Genomic DNA, 15011 nt, shown 5'->3' with positions numbered 1-15011 from the left:
GGGGGCCAGGAGCATCAGGGACCGAATAAAAAGATAGGCATAAATGCTACTTGGCCAGACACTTGTGGCTCACTGAAGCCAGCAGGTTTGTTTGTGATGCAAAATACTGCAGCCTAAAATGATGCACCTCTTTCCCTAGATGTGTTGGTGTGGAGCAATGATCGAGTTATTCGCTGGATACAAGCAATTGGACTTCGAGAATATGCAAATAATATTCTTGAAAGTGGTGTGCATGGCTCACTTATCGCCCTGGATGAGAACTTTGACTACAGCAGCTTAGCTTTATTACTACAGATTCCAACACAGAACACCCAGGCAAGCCCCTTTATGCCGTAATTGCGCTGTGTCCTAGTTTATATGACAATAAACTAAACTTTTAGGGAAAAAAAGTACAAGTTGGCTGCATATTCATGATGCCTAATGAGAGTTAGCTCAGCTCAGCCTTTGAAATAGGTCAGTGGGGCTTTAATTTCAAGCTTACTGGATTTCTAGCCAAAACAAAATCATAAAATTAAGCAGAAAAAGGGATTTAGGGGTTATGTAGTCCAACCTTCCACCTGAATGCCAGATTTCCCAAAACAATATCCCTGGCAGATGGCTTTCAGTCTCTGCCTCTCTGAGAGGCGTTCATTCCTATTCACATGTCTGAATTAGACAGACACTTAGCAGTGACTGTGCCACTGATTCCCCAACCTGGGTAATTATTTGAAATCTCCAGAGTTCCTTAAAAAATGTAAAATAAAGCCTGTGAGCTTCATCACAGGCCTAAGAAATCAGATATCCAGAGATAGATACGGTGTAGGAATCCCAATTATCTAAAGTTTCCCCCAAATTGATGAGCACTGGGTGTTATTCTATATGTTGGCAAATTGAACACCAATAAAAAATAAATTTATTTAAAAAAAAGTTTCCCCTAAATAATGATCACTGGCCAGGTTTGAGAATAGACATGATAAATATCACACAGAAACGTGATAAATATCAAACATAAACATGATAAAAAAATTGGCAGCCTGGACTTTTTATTTTGTTTTTATATATTGCTAAGCTTATATGAAATATTCAGTTGGATGAATATTTTCAGTTAGGTCCCTGGCCCTTGACCTCAGACATCTCTGAGAGGCTCTCTCTCCGCTGTCCAGAGACTAAATACAGAACATTGACCTGCCTTGTATTTAAATCTAAAAGTTACAATGGGGATCCCTGGGTGGCGCAGCGATTTGGCGTCTGCCTTTGGCCCAGGGCGTGATCCTGGAGACCCAGGATCGAATCCCACGTCAGGCTCCCGGTGCATGGAGCCTGCTTCTCCCTCTGCCTGTGTCTCTGCCTCTCTCTCTCTCTCTCTCTCTGTGACTATCATAAATAAATAAAATTAAAAAAAAAATAAAAAAAAAAATAAAAGTTACAATGACTTAAAGACATGAGGTCTAAAATTTTAAGCCCCCATAAATGAAACAGGATGGGTAATGTTGACTCAGATGAATATAATCTCTGTGATTTTGAAAATAAGATGTGACTTCAGCGACGGTAACTGTACTTTGACATCAACAGGCAAGGCAGATTCTTGAAAGGGAGTACAACAACCTCCTGGCTCTGGGAACTGAGCGGCGGCTGGATGAAGTAAGTCCTTCTGTGTCATTGGCAAAGGATCTAAGACAGTCCAAGTCTAAGGCTCTCAAGGGATAGTGCTCAAAGTTCATCAGATGCTTGATGCTGGAGGGAATCTAGAATTTTCCCCAGTATTGTTCTTACATATTGAATTGTATTACTCATTTGATTTGAGAAGCACCTTTATGAATTCATAAGTATTATCATGTCAGCAGTTAGAAACACTAAGAAGTAATTCAGAAAAAAAAACAAACAAACAGGCTCTTTTATGAGCTGTGACTGCAAAATGATGTTGAGTGACATTTAAAACAAACAAATAAAAAAAAGCAGAGATAACAGTCATCCTGATAAATTCAGCTTTTTATTAAGGAATGTGCTTATTTCTTAAATATCAGTAGGTCTTCGCAGGAAATTTTAGGATATTAAAATGAAAAGAAAACTTGCTTTCAGTAAATGAGAAGCTTTTCCTGATCTCAGATAGCATTACTGAGTCTTCCTTAAGAACATAGGAAAAACACGCTGAGTGATAGGATCTGAAAGCTATGTAGAATGTAAGAATCCCGAACATAATATATGCATGTTTAAATTATTTGGAAAATAATAAGCAGGTAAGTAGCCTCCTGAGAGGAAGGAAACACAAGGGACATTGGCAAACTCTGTGCATTGGTAGACGCTGTGGGCTTTCATAGTCCTTCTGAGTTTGTTACAGGGTCTTTCTAGAAGAAGTAGAAAGCAAACCTGTGTATGAAGGGGAAAATGCAGAGATGCACAATTCTGTGTTGCAAAATCCAGGTGTTTCTTAGCTAAAGAAAAGCTGATTAAAATAATTTTGTGAATGAACCCAGCAAATCCTAAAATGGGCAATTATTCCACATACAAATGAGTTGGGGAGATGCTTTTGGATTTATAAAACCCAAGCTTTCCTTTGCAGAGGAGGTTATAGACAGGCTAGCTTTATAGTCTTGACCTCACTTAACTTCCTATAAATTCTTACTCCTGTCCAATCAGGATCTAGTGATTAATATTTTTAAAACCCAGTTAATATTTAAGTGATTTTAATTTTATAAATAGTTTGATAATATTTTTTAGTCCTTATTCTTAATTGTCGAATCAAAAAGACAGTCTACATAAACCCTACATACTTCTGAATAGAGTTATTCTCCTTGCTTAAAAGTTGCAAAAGGAATTTTAATAAGAGCTATTAAAGATCTGTCCTATTGCTATATTTTAAAATATGGATTGACCCCAAGGAGCCAGGCAGAGACACAAGCCTATACGAGGTGGTGTTGCTTTCTGAAAGTAATAAATAAGCAGAAAGGTCTAAATGGAATGTGACTATCTGCCTTTAAAATATGCTGCATCTTTTTCTTATTGTTAAAAGCATGGCTTTTAATTCTGAAACTCTAGTCTCAGGACGCCTGGGTGGCTCAGTGGTTGGGCACCTGCCTTCGGCTCAGGGAGTGATCACGGGGTCCTGGGATCGAGTCCCACATTAGGCTCCCTGCAGGGAGCCTGCTTCTCCCTCTGCCTGTGTCTCTGCCTCTCTGTGCCTCTCACAAATAAATAAAAACAAACAAACAAGAAAACTCTATAGACTCTTTTGTCGTAGTTGTTTGTTTTGGGGATTTTTTTTGTGTGCATTTTTATTTTTATTTTTTGAGTGTGAGCAAAAATAACTAAACAACTTACCCAGAACCAGAGTATACTTGTTTCTGGGGCTGATTACATTCAGATTCCACTAAAAGAATTTGAGAAGTGCTCATGTGCTTCTATAGTCTTTGACGACAATTAAGTGGGTATCTTTTAACCTCAGGTCATGGAAACTCTCTCTGATGTTGTCGCTTGTAGGTCCCATTAGCTTTCTGCAGTAACGCTATGTTAAAATAGCAGCAGGAATCATTATTTAAATCCTCAAGTTGCATATTTTTGAGTCCTTAACCCATCCATTATAAGAGTTGTATATCCCTATAATGTAATGTAATGTTTTGTAAAACTGAACAATATTTATCTTTCTGCAGCAGCTCTTTCAAAATTCAAGAAATCAGAGAGGGCACAACTGTGAAATTCTGCTTCTTTTCTTTATTTATAAACATTTGGAGGCCTAGGACCATGTAGAACCTGGCAGCTGAGAAAAGGAATAGCAGATGTCTCTTAAACTGTAAAAACTGTAAAAAACTGTAATCTAAACAAAATGTAGATTTGGATAATAACGATTCGCGTAGAACAATGGATATATGTATAAATCATTTCACAAATAATTTTATTTTTCCAAAATGACTCTGAAATGTCAATGAAATTAGCAGACTATGGTGAAGAATCCCTTACAGTTTTACTCATTTCTAGCAATGATACTTTGAGCTAAATATCGATCTCAACGTGAAGTCCTGAGCTAGTAGCGTCAGTCCCACCTACTGGGCTGTAACTTTAGGGGATAGACAGCTGGTCCCTAAGTGAGAGACTTAATCATATAAGAAGATAAGTTCTATGCAGAATGATTAATATTTTCCTTAGAAATCAGCACAAATAATGATTTGTTTAATACAGAACAATACTAGTTAAATACTAGATTACATATCACTCCTTATGAATTTAGAGGAAGATCACTGCATCTGAGCAGATACTTTGTGTGCACACAGGGCGGAGAGCACATCATGATATAACAAAATCAGCAACCGGCATTACATTTGTAAAAGAGCAACGAGAATTATGTTATACGTTTAGTGGCATCTGAGGAGCACGCATATTCTTAACAGGATGGTTTCCTGGGCTGCACACGTTTTTCAATAAATTACAAGTTAGTTCAGTATCAGCTGAAATCTAACGAATAACAAATTCAGAGTTTCTTCCACAGACTATAGGCTATGCTATCTCATATGATCCAGGCTATATAAAATATAGCTTTTCCCTTTCTCTCGTTTACATAAAAATAAAATTCAGGAAATAGTTGCTCAAGTTTGTGAGTCAAATGCAGTTTGCTCAACACTTCATCCCATACAGTGAAATCAGTTGGCTTGAAGGGTAACAAAGAATAGCTAATATTCTTGTCAGAGAAATTTTGGGGGTTTTACTTTAAGTTTTCAAAACTCTATACCTCTGTTGATAGCAAACGTTCGAAGTCACAGTAACATTTTTATGAAGACATATCCATTGCAGATCCCCTGTGTTATCGTTTTGGCGTCAGTAGAACTCTCAAAATAAAGCATAATATATTCCATATGTATGCTTTACAGAAAGAATATAAATAATCAACAGTACATGTTTCTAAGCAAACAGTTTTAAGTACCTGTTGTTATCACATCAAATTATATATATATTTTTCAAATTATATTTCTGTCTTGGCAGAGTGATGACAAGAATTTCAGGCGGGGGTCAACGTGGAGAAGACAGTTTCCTCCCCGTGAAGTACACGGAATCAGCATGATGCCTGGGTCCTCAGAAACATTACCGGCTGGATTCAGGTTAACCACGACATCTGGGCAGTCGAGGAAAATGACAACGGATGGTACAGTAGTTTTGCATTTCTGCTCATAAAGTAAAAAAAAATTTTTAAAAACTGTTTAGCAAATGCTAGTATCATTTTCTGACCTTGCATAGCTTTCTGGAATTCTTTTCTTAAGTTGGTTTGCTCTGCTTTGAAGTTTACTTTGCTTTCATCAAAACCCAGACTCTTAGAAACTGCTAATGCATGAACCCATGGCACCTCGTTCACATTTTTCAAAATAACTTATAAAATCCTAAAAAGGACAATTTTGGCTAATGTCCACATCTAGGAAGAACAATACTCATCTGCATGATTTGTGTTTCTTTACTCTTCTATTCTCAAAGTCAACAATGTGTTTTGTTAGAGGTTGGATTTGGACTAACGGTCCTTCGTAAATGGAAATTAACTCCCTGGTCAGCCTACGTGTCTGAATATTATGAATTTTATATTTTGTCTTAGAAATCCAGACTCATCAGATATTTTCACCTCTGAGGCAGAAGGCCTTAAATAAACAAGCACAACTATGAGAAGAGAATTAAACAAACACAAAGCCACCAGTAATTTCCCAATTAGTATTATTTCCTTCTGTGGACATTAGACTTGTATTACATACGTCACAAAGGGAGACAGCGATTCTGAAGGAGAGACCACTTTGAAAAAGTAGTCCCAAAGTCATTTCTATTTGGTAGGGATTAAAAAAAAAAATTATAGTCCCCCTCTCTTTATTAAGACAATTGCCTAGAATCATTATTTCTTTTCAAGGTTATAGCTATCATGGCCCGTAAGATTAGTGCCAATATAAACCGTGATCTCTGACCTACATGTCTTCTAACCTGTTAATATTACGAAACATGTTACCAAAATTCATGAGGAATTTAATGTGATTAAAATAAGTGAAGAAGCTCTTCAATACTTGGAGGGAAGAAAAAAAATCCACCAGACTGAGTTCTCTAGGAGCACTCTTTGCTTCAAAAACAGAAGCACCATGGGGAGCTGCTTTTGTTACAGGCTTCATCTAAGGAGGGATACACAACAACTCGAAAGTACAGCCGAATCACCCTGGAATAAATTTTCATTAGTAACTTGGTCTAGAGGGAAGGGATATGAGTGGCTTACGTCTGAGAGAAAGGAGGTCTACTGATATGCTCAGGATCCCTTTACGCAGGGGATGATCTTTCTCATCTGAGATGTTTGTACTCAGTCATCCAAGTTCCTCTAAAGCACTTTTCTCCGTTTGCAGTTGCTTCATCAAGACTGCAGAGGTTAGACAACTCCACTGTTCGCACATACTCATGTTGACAAGCCACTCAAAGGAGGCAGCACTGACTTGCTGTGAGTAGCTTTCCTTGGCGGACAAAGAACAAACCACCCCAAAACGGAACCTACATAGAGTAGTAAATATACACGAAACGCTTTGGGATGGCCTAGCAGTCCAGAAGGGAGATAACCCCTTTGGATGGCTAGAGGGCTTCTAGAAGACAAGTCTTAATATTGTAGCTCTTGATCTAGTCTTTCCCATCACCATCTGTCTGCTCTGAATTAATGTCCCTCTGTGACAGGCCTGCCACTGTCTTATTACACCTCAGCAGGCTGCAGCCCAGGCCGCTGTCCCCTACTTTTGAGTAGCATTTAATATTGACGCACATAGCATTTTACTGAGGACGGTTTGGCACTCTCAGAATAACACACTTTTAAGTGAGTATTTTCTATAGGGGAAGCTGAAGTAAGCTGAGGGTGATTCTAGTAGGTACCCAGAGTCAGAGAGTAGCAGAGACAGGAAGAGGAGTTAGAGGTGGTTTATTATTAAAAACAAAAGTATAACTGAAAATTTTGAACTTTCGGTATGTCGTCTCACATCACTGTGATTTATTATATTTGTTGAAAACAGATATGAGTGTTAAGTATCTGGGGCTTACAGCATAGGAACAAAATGAAATTATAAGAATGGCGAATAGGACTAAAACCTTGATACATAATCATAAGATATTAGGCATTTGTATTAAGAGAAATACTAGCTGATGGAATCTACTTCCAAGCCCATATAAAAAATGGAGTTTTACTGAAAACCAGTCATAGTAAGACTGTGGTTTCCTTAGGTTATTCATGTCAAATGCTCATGAAACTTTTTTTTTAACCTACAACTCAGTTTTAGCACAATATTTACCACTTAGGATGAGTTAATATTTTGGAAAAATAATATTTAGAGTCCAGTGTGTGCACAGGGATGGGGAGAGGAAACAGTTGTAGGCAGAGGAACAGCTCATCTTGTGCTGTTTATTCATTGCCTTGAACTAAAAGCTCCGTGCAATTTATTGTTGGTCTTCGGGGCCTCAAGTGGGAGCTGGTACGCTGCCTTATTTGGGTCACTCTTTGAAGCTGCTGATAAAACAAAAAGCTTTCTGATAAGAGATTTAATTTCAGAATGTAAAACCTAACATTAAAAATTTAATTACGGTATACAATTTGGCATCTAATTAGGCATGATCTAAAGGATATAATGATTTGGCTAAATAAGAGGCTTTCCAAAATACTGTTTGTAATAGCTTCTACACATAACATGATAATTTCCCCAGGAACTGAATACTTCACTAATTTACAAATGACTATTTAATATGTTGAGTAGTGCTTGCTGCTTAGTTCTTGACTGATGGCTAGAATTGCTCTGTAACTATTTGCAGTCTGTATTTTGTGCATGGCATTCTGGGTCACATTTCCCAGTTTTTACCATTAAGTGGGACGAAGGTCTTTATGGACAGTAACCTAATCTCGGACAACCAATTTCTACTAGCACTTTTGTTATTAAAATAACTCAGAACATATTATTTATTGATTCACTTGTGTCAGGAAAAGAAATTGTGAGCTTCTCCTAAGTATGTTATGGCAGGAAGGAATCAGTGATGCCACAAAACTGATCCAGATCCTGTAGAGTATGTTCTTTCTTGGCATTATGTTTTCATCACCATTAAACAGAGGTGTCTTTTCAAGAGCTCTAAAACTCTGGCTCTGGCTCTGTGAACTAGAATAAGACTCTCTTCCATGAAAGGGGTCAACTCAACCGAACTTACTGATGAGCACACTCGAAAATTTTCAAGAGGACTGCTCACATTTTCTGGGAAGACCTTTGTTTCTCTTCACTGCCATGTTTTCCACAAACTTGAGCAGATCTCGTTATTCATTAAGTTGGCCTGCACAAAATTGGAGAGGAGCAAATGGTAATTACCTAGAGCTCTGGGTCAGTTCCCAGCCGACGTTGTGTTCACTGACTCAGGGCAGACATAGGCAGGCTGCATGGAGGAGCTGGTGCCAGCAGTGGCACAGGGGGGTCTTCCAGTCGGGGAGCTGCTGGGAGACTAATGATGTGCATTCAATATTTTAGATGTCGTCTTTTCCGTCTACTCTACCTAAAGTGCACTACCATCTCAGAAGACAAACAGCGAAAAACCTTTGTGAAGACTGAATTCTAAGGAAACAACCACAAGTAATGGTTTATTAAGCTGAAAATGTGGTTTGGGGGGAGTCAGATATTAAGTTTGATTAGTTTACTACAATTGTAAGACAGTGCTTAAGTCATTTGAATAATAAACATCATCCACATCATAAATTCTGTACAACAGATGCTTTTATGAAATGGAGCCACTTGTTTTTTCATGTTTTATTGTAATATACTAGGCATTTATGTATTACTGTGTATGTATTTCTTTTTAAATGTGTAAGTCTTATGTAAATGGATATAAATATGATTTTTAAAAAAATAAAATATATGGTTCATGGAGTCTCGAGTGCAAACATTTGACAATTCCAAGTACTGTTTGTATTTTACCATTCCACCATTTTTACAGTTTTTGAATTGTAACAGTCAAATTGATATGTTTCTCCTTCAAGTCTGTCAATACCTAAAGCTGAAAACCTGCCTCTGATCATGTAAAAAAGAATGATTTAACCTGGAACTGGAGCCAAAAATAGTCCTTTAAAGGCAATCAGGGATGTCCTATATCTTTAGAAATAGCACTGTGATGGCTCGATCTCCTTTTCAATACAAAACAGAGCTAAACTGTTTACAAGAGTCAAAAGCAATTATTTAAAAAAAAATTTCTAAGGAATAAACATTATCTTCTCTTGTTACCTGTGGATCAAGAAAAAAAGAAAAAAGAAAAAACTTCTTTACTAAGAACCACATGTTCATCAGATACCTTGAACCGCCAGCCAGCACTGTTCAGTGCATGTCAACCACTGCAGAGTCTGAGGCTCATTTCCATTGAAAAAACAACAACGACAACAACAACAAAAAAACCAACAAAACTCAGAAACCTTTCCCTTTTGTCAATGTAACAGGGCATTAGCCAGACTCATGTCTAATGTTATAAGCTTCTAGCCAAGATGGCCTTGCTGCGACTTCCCTGAAGTCAGTCTTATCAGAGGAAATAAATGAAAGACAGAATGATTAACATATATAGTGTATAAAAGTATAGAAGAGTAATCTCTTCCCTGTGGCTTTATTTGGTGGTGTTACTGTTGTTTATTCTTTGTTTATATGGGAGATTTCAAAGTAAAACCTATTTAATAATACCATTTATCTAACTGCTGATTTTCTGCTGCTTGATCTTATGAAGCGCAAGACCTGTCATTAGTAATTTCCTTTTTGTATTTAATTTGCTATGTTTGCACGTACATTACATTTGTTTTGATGTCTATTTTTGTTTAACAGATTCAGTCAAAAGGTAATGGTAACAGAAACCCTCTCCATTGTCAATAAAAAAAATACTTCCAGTTCTCTGTTTAATCTTTGTTTTCTAGTCACATAATGTTTAACAACTCACTTAGACCATAATGCAAATTGTCCTTTTAGTGACTCTCAGTCTAGTATTTAGCATCAAAAGTGAGTCTGCCACAAGAGGGAGCACTAAACTTGCTTATGGAGGTGATTTTAAATGTTCTAGAAATGTTGCCTGAGCAGAAACAATGGGAAAGAGCTTTCTAAGCTCCTCTGGTCATGGGGATCTTGACTTAAGGAAATGAAATGTAATATAGAAACTATGATACTATAACAACAAACTAGATTTGTATCTACTCTCAATACCTGACTTAATTGCATAATCAGTTTCTCCTCTTTAGAGATCATCTGGTAAGAAATATGAAATAATTTATAATAGACTCTCCTGTATCGAAGTAAAAAGATCAACCAGTTCCCTCAAAAAAGCATAAAATACTCTTCAACGATAATTTCTTCCAGCATCTAAAGTCCATTTAATGAGTTAAGCACAAAATCTCAGTATTTTTCCTTCTGACCATCTATCGACTTTATAAATTTTCACATTTGTAATGATGAGAGACTTCTCAAATACAATTTTATGTAAATAAAAATGCTCCTTAAATGTAAAGTGGGTCTAATTTGCATATATTCAATGTATTATCTTGAGCAAAATAACTCAATTGGAAAACAACTTTTCCATAGGTTTTAAAAGAAAGTCTTTAAATCTTTCCAATATCTTACAGTAAAAAAATTCTATGAAGATATCAAAAGACGGTCACGAGGACTTTATTTCAGCACATTTAAATATGATTGCATTTTTAGTGACATTATATTATATTTAAAGACACATTTATTCCAGAATATTTTAGGTACCATCTTGTGAAGGCACTTTCTGTAAGTATGAAATAGAAAATTGCTTTTCTTTTTCCTCCCAAATTTTAGGCAATCTACAATTGAACTGTATCTTTCTTGCCCCACTTTTAGTGAAAGTAACAGTAGTTCTGATTCTTCAAAGGAGATAAATTTCTTCAACCAAATGCAAGAACAGTACTTCCTCCCCAGGCTCATGCACTGTTTTCCAATCTCATTCAACTGGAAAATAACTCAAGCCTGATTGCTAACATGTCCCTTCAGAATTGATTGCCAGGAAAAATGTGCAAGAGGTCCACAGATGTACCCTACACACAATTCTCAGATCTGCCTTTGTTTATACCTTGCAAATGAACAATGATAATTCATTCAACTGAAGAATTTGCCATTTCAAATTAACTGAATCTTATATGAAAAAATAAGGTAATTTTTAATGTTTTAACATTAAAAGTTAAGTTTACAGCTGTGATGATGGGCAAAATGTACCCAATATACCCGATAGAAGAGACACTATAAGGAACCCGACAGCTTCAAATTACAAGTTGAATGTCTATTTAGTTGGTTTAATTCCAGATACTAAAATAATTAAAGAGAACAGCTGAATATGTTTTTTCTAGTGTAACAATCAAGAGGCCAATTTAAGCGAATGGGACTTGCCTTTGAGAAGCCATTTATTTATATAGCCTACGGTCCAAAAAAACAAAACAAAAAACCCTATCATTTTCAGGATGTCTTACATAGGTTGTAAGTCATTTATATGAAGCAAACAAGTAATTAAGCTCTTATGTGTTATTTCTCATATATATTTCATAAGCCTAGACTATTATGATAGGACAGCTGCTCTTAAAAATAATGGTCCTGATGAACTGAAAGATTGAGAAATACTTTGAGCACCATCAAAGACTCAATGGGCATGGTATGCTTTTTTTACTTTAAATGTATTCGATAACTGCTATCATGTAGAATCCAAAGTAAATCATATATCTATCTATATCTATCTACTCTGGCTAATTGGCACATTACCATAAGCTTATTAACAAAGACTAATTTTCAATCATTTTTCTTAAGTTCTCAATACTTTTATATAAGTTTAAATGAAGAGATGTGTTTGGATGTCGCTTGTTTTCTAGCGAGTTATTATTTAAAAATTAGAGATTTCACATAAAAATCGGGGTCTCTTAAAAACTCCTGGTCTTTAGCATAATGTAAAAACCTTTATATTTCTTCTTTAAGAACCTTCCTTGTTAGTTTACCACATTTCTGTGTCACATCCTTGTTTTTATAGGAAGCTGCAATCATTAAGTATACAGTCAACTAAGACCCTGAGACAGGAGGAGGAACTCCAAACAGCTCTCATCTCCATTACAAAGAGATTGGATTAAATGACCTCTAGGATCTGTCAGGCATGTGATTTCCCCTGACTAAGTAAAAATGACCTGAAGTCACAGCTGTACTCTGGTATATAACCTTCCCCCAGGAAATGTAGGACTAGACTTATCGTCCTATCTAGAAAATCATCTGTCTAGATGATGACCTAAAACGTCCCATTTTGTCTATTTCACTTAAAATATCCATGCATGGGGACATCTCAAGAATATTAGCAAATATTCAGAATTTCTATAAGAAAAATTACAATTACTTTCTAGTTTCAACTTGAGTTTTAGGTTTTGGGTCAAAGTTACAGATTCTTCATTTCAGGAAGTATTTCTATATTAACGTGTCTATTTCAATTAAAATATTCAAATGGGGTAAGTTTTTTAAAAATCATACATTAGTTAATCTTTTCTTAAATCAAGTGCTATGCAACCCATGTTATAGGCAACTGAAAAAGATGCTAATTGGGTCTACTCAAACAGAAGGCCTAGGTCTTTCACTAGTCTTCAAGTACTTTTTTTAAACCAAGCTTTACAATTCATATTTCAGTTTGCAAGGAATTTCTATTTAAATATTTATTTATGAAAAATCCAAAAATTTGACTCCGATTAGAAAAGTGACTCAATTTGACTCAAAATAGGAAAAAGTCATGATGATTGCTTCAGCACTTCTTCTATGTGCCGAAAAATGCTGGGGTCTTCAATTGTAGGTGTTATCTGGAAAGAAAATAGGAGTCAGATGAATGCTCTTCTTTGAACCCCTTCCATCTCTCAATAATCAGCAATTACCGCATTCCCCATCATCTGATAAAATGCATATGGAAATGTTAAAAAAAGAAAGGAACTCCAAATTTAATATTTTAAAATGTATATATAGGGGCACCTGGGTAGCTCAGTCAGTTGAGCGTCTGCCTTGGGCTCAGGTCATGATCCCAGGACTGGGGATGAACTGGTGTTGGGCTTCCCGCTCCATGGGAAGCCTGCTTCTCCCTTTCCCTCTGCCCCTCCCCCTGCTTGTGCTCTCACTGTCAAATAAATAAATCTTTAAAAAAATAAAATGTATATGTAGTCTTCCAGAGTAATAAACTGTTCTGTTAGCAGAACTATAGGTCCTAAGTGGTATTTTCTCTAGAATCCCTCTAATAAGCCTTTCTATGTGCCTTTATAGAAATATATTTTTTGCATTTGTTCATTCAACTACTATTTACTGCTGCATCACCTTCTATTAGATCTTGAGGATTAAAAACATGCATATCTATGCATGTCTAAAGCCCACAGAAATTAAAAGAATATATATACTTGAATCAGCCTAATGTTTTCCATAATAATTTTCACTCAAAACAGGAGGAATAATTAGCAAATGCATCAATTAGAACTGTTAAGCGTATATAAGCCCAGCCTCAATTGTTTGCTTTCTCATTCAGTAATAGACATAAATGACTACAATGAAGGAAGTTGTGTCTTTAATTCAGTAAGACTGCGTTTCCACAAGTTGTTTAAATTTAACCGATATACTTACTAATAGTGAAAGAATTTCCACACACTGGCTACTATCATCTCAAAGCATAAAGCATATGCTTTTAATTAATCTGTGTTTCCACAACCCGCATTCCTAGAGAGCAGCTATGTAGTTTCCTTAACATTAAAAAATATACATTACTGCCAAAGAAGTGGGGAGAAACGTGTCCGAACATTCTTGATAATTCACCTTATATGGCTTGCCATTGACAAGGGCGGACAGGGCCGACCTGGGAATTTTGCCGGACCTCGTCTTGGGTAACTGTTTGACAAACACTGCATTTCGAAAAGCAGCCACAGGGCCAATGCTCTGTCGAACGTGTTTTACAATTTCTTCCAAAACTTGTTCCTCTGTTGTATTTATATCTAGGGAGAGAGTTCAGATGATAAGCCAATTAACTTTAGTGAATCATTCAGGGTCAAACACCAGGGAGGACAAAGACTTCTTACCTTTTCTCAACACGCAGAGTGCTAAGGGGACGTGACCTTTCAGAGGATCTTCCTTGCCAACAACAGCACAGTCGGCCACAGTGCCATGGGAAAGGACTGACTGTAATAAGGAAAAGCATTCATTTAGAAAAGATGTGTGTGTGTACATATATTGTGTATAGACACGCAAACATATATATATTCATACACACACACACGCATGTAGGTATGTATTTCAATTGGGAAAAAAGTACATGTCCGAGAACTCAAAACCTATAGCTGCCTGCGTGGAAATTACTACTGATTCACAATTCTGATCATTACAACTGGGGTGAATGAATGGTTAGGTCCCCCTTGGTAGTCACTCACTAGAGGCTAGCAGTAATTAAGACAAATTGCCTTGTTTACCTGGAATGTAAGGGAATTGTTTCTTCATCTCACTTGCTCATTAACGAAGTCAGGGCAACTAGGCAGTGGGTACCACATGGGAACAAATTGCATCCGAAAACAGATGACCTCATGGTGATGTGGCTTTAGTGCTGGCTACCATAAGTGCACTTTCCAGAGAAATCCAAGGCAGCCCCATGACTAAACAGTGATTTTATTTCTGTATCTGCTACTGAGCCATGAGCAGAGCATTTGTTTTATTGAGTGACCACCCATCCAGAGAGGATTTTCTGACTTGAAAGTAAAAGCTGGGCATGGCATGAAGCCCTGACATCAGATAATCACCCCTGTGGAGGAATCGTTTTCATACTGCTTACCCTAAGCTCTACATATCTTAAAGAACAAAGCAGCTATCTATCTGGAATCACAAGAACCTGCAGAGTAACCACATGAAATACAGAAGCTTAGGGTTAAAAAACAAAAACAAAAACACATTTCTGCTATGATGGTACTTTTAAAAATGATTGTTCTATTCTGAGAGAGTAATAGGTATCTCAGTGACTGCAAATCTCTAATACCTAGAGAAAACAGTGCC

General features: G+C 36.6%; 2 protein-coding genes and 1 long non-coding RNA gene across 20 annotated transcripts in view; 1 reads left to right on the top strand and 2 right to left on the bottom strand.

The window, feature by feature from the left end:
• Positions 1-9856, top strand: part of PPFIA2 (PPFI scaffold protein A2) — a 475838-nt gene extending 465982 nt beyond the window's left edge. For 15 of the 18 annotated variants that reach the window (XM_077845638.1, XM_077845653.1, XM_077845643.1 and 12 more), the window contains 5 exons: positions 140-315; positions 1552-1620; positions 4951-5110; positions 6330-6421; positions 8466-9856. In XM_077845638.1, coding sequence (XP_077701764.1) covers positions 140-315; positions 1552-1620; positions 4951-5110; positions 6330-6388 — 464 coding nt within the window. In that variant the 3' untranslated portion in view covers positions 6389-6421; positions 8466-9856. The remainder of the gene's footprint in view (positions 1-139; positions 316-1551; positions 1621-4950; positions 5111-6329; positions 6422-8465) is intronic. The other 3 variants (XM_077845641.1, XM_077845651.1, XM_077845648.1) reach the window with 1 other exon arrangement.
• LOC144282250 (uncharacterized) lies at positions 3668-8303 on the bottom strand. The gene is made up of 2 exons (XR_013350589.1): positions 6206-8303; positions 3668-5129 (listed from the first exon to the last, which is right to left on the bottom strand). It is a non-coding gene; the product is annotated as an uncharacterized LOC144282250 (long non-coding RNA).
• A 753-nt stretch (positions 9857-10609) lies between the features above and the next one.
• The window catches only part of ACSS3 (acyl-CoA synthetase short chain family member 3), a 142772-nt gene continuing 138370 nt past the window's right edge, over positions 10610-15011 (bottom strand). The window contains exons 14-16 of the mRNA XM_077845657.1: positions 14051-14150; positions 13791-13966; positions 10610-12799 (exon numbers count right to left, since the gene is read on the bottom strand). Of these exons, the coding sequence (XP_077701783.1) occupies positions 12731-12799; positions 13791-13966; positions 14051-14150 (345 nt within the window). The 3' untranslated portion in view covers positions 10610-12730. The remainder of the gene's footprint in view (positions 12800-13790; positions 13967-14050; positions 14151-15011) is intronic.

This window comes from Canis aureus, chromosome 13, assembly GCF_053574225.1.
Source record: "Canis aureus isolate CA01 chromosome 13, VMU_Caureus_v.1.0, whole genome shotgun sequence".
NCBI classification, from domain to species: Eukaryota; Metazoa; Chordata; class Mammalia; order Carnivora; family Canidae; genus Canis; species Canis aureus.
Note: the sequence above shows the minus strand (reverse complement) of the source record. Positions and strands in the feature narration are given on the sequence as shown.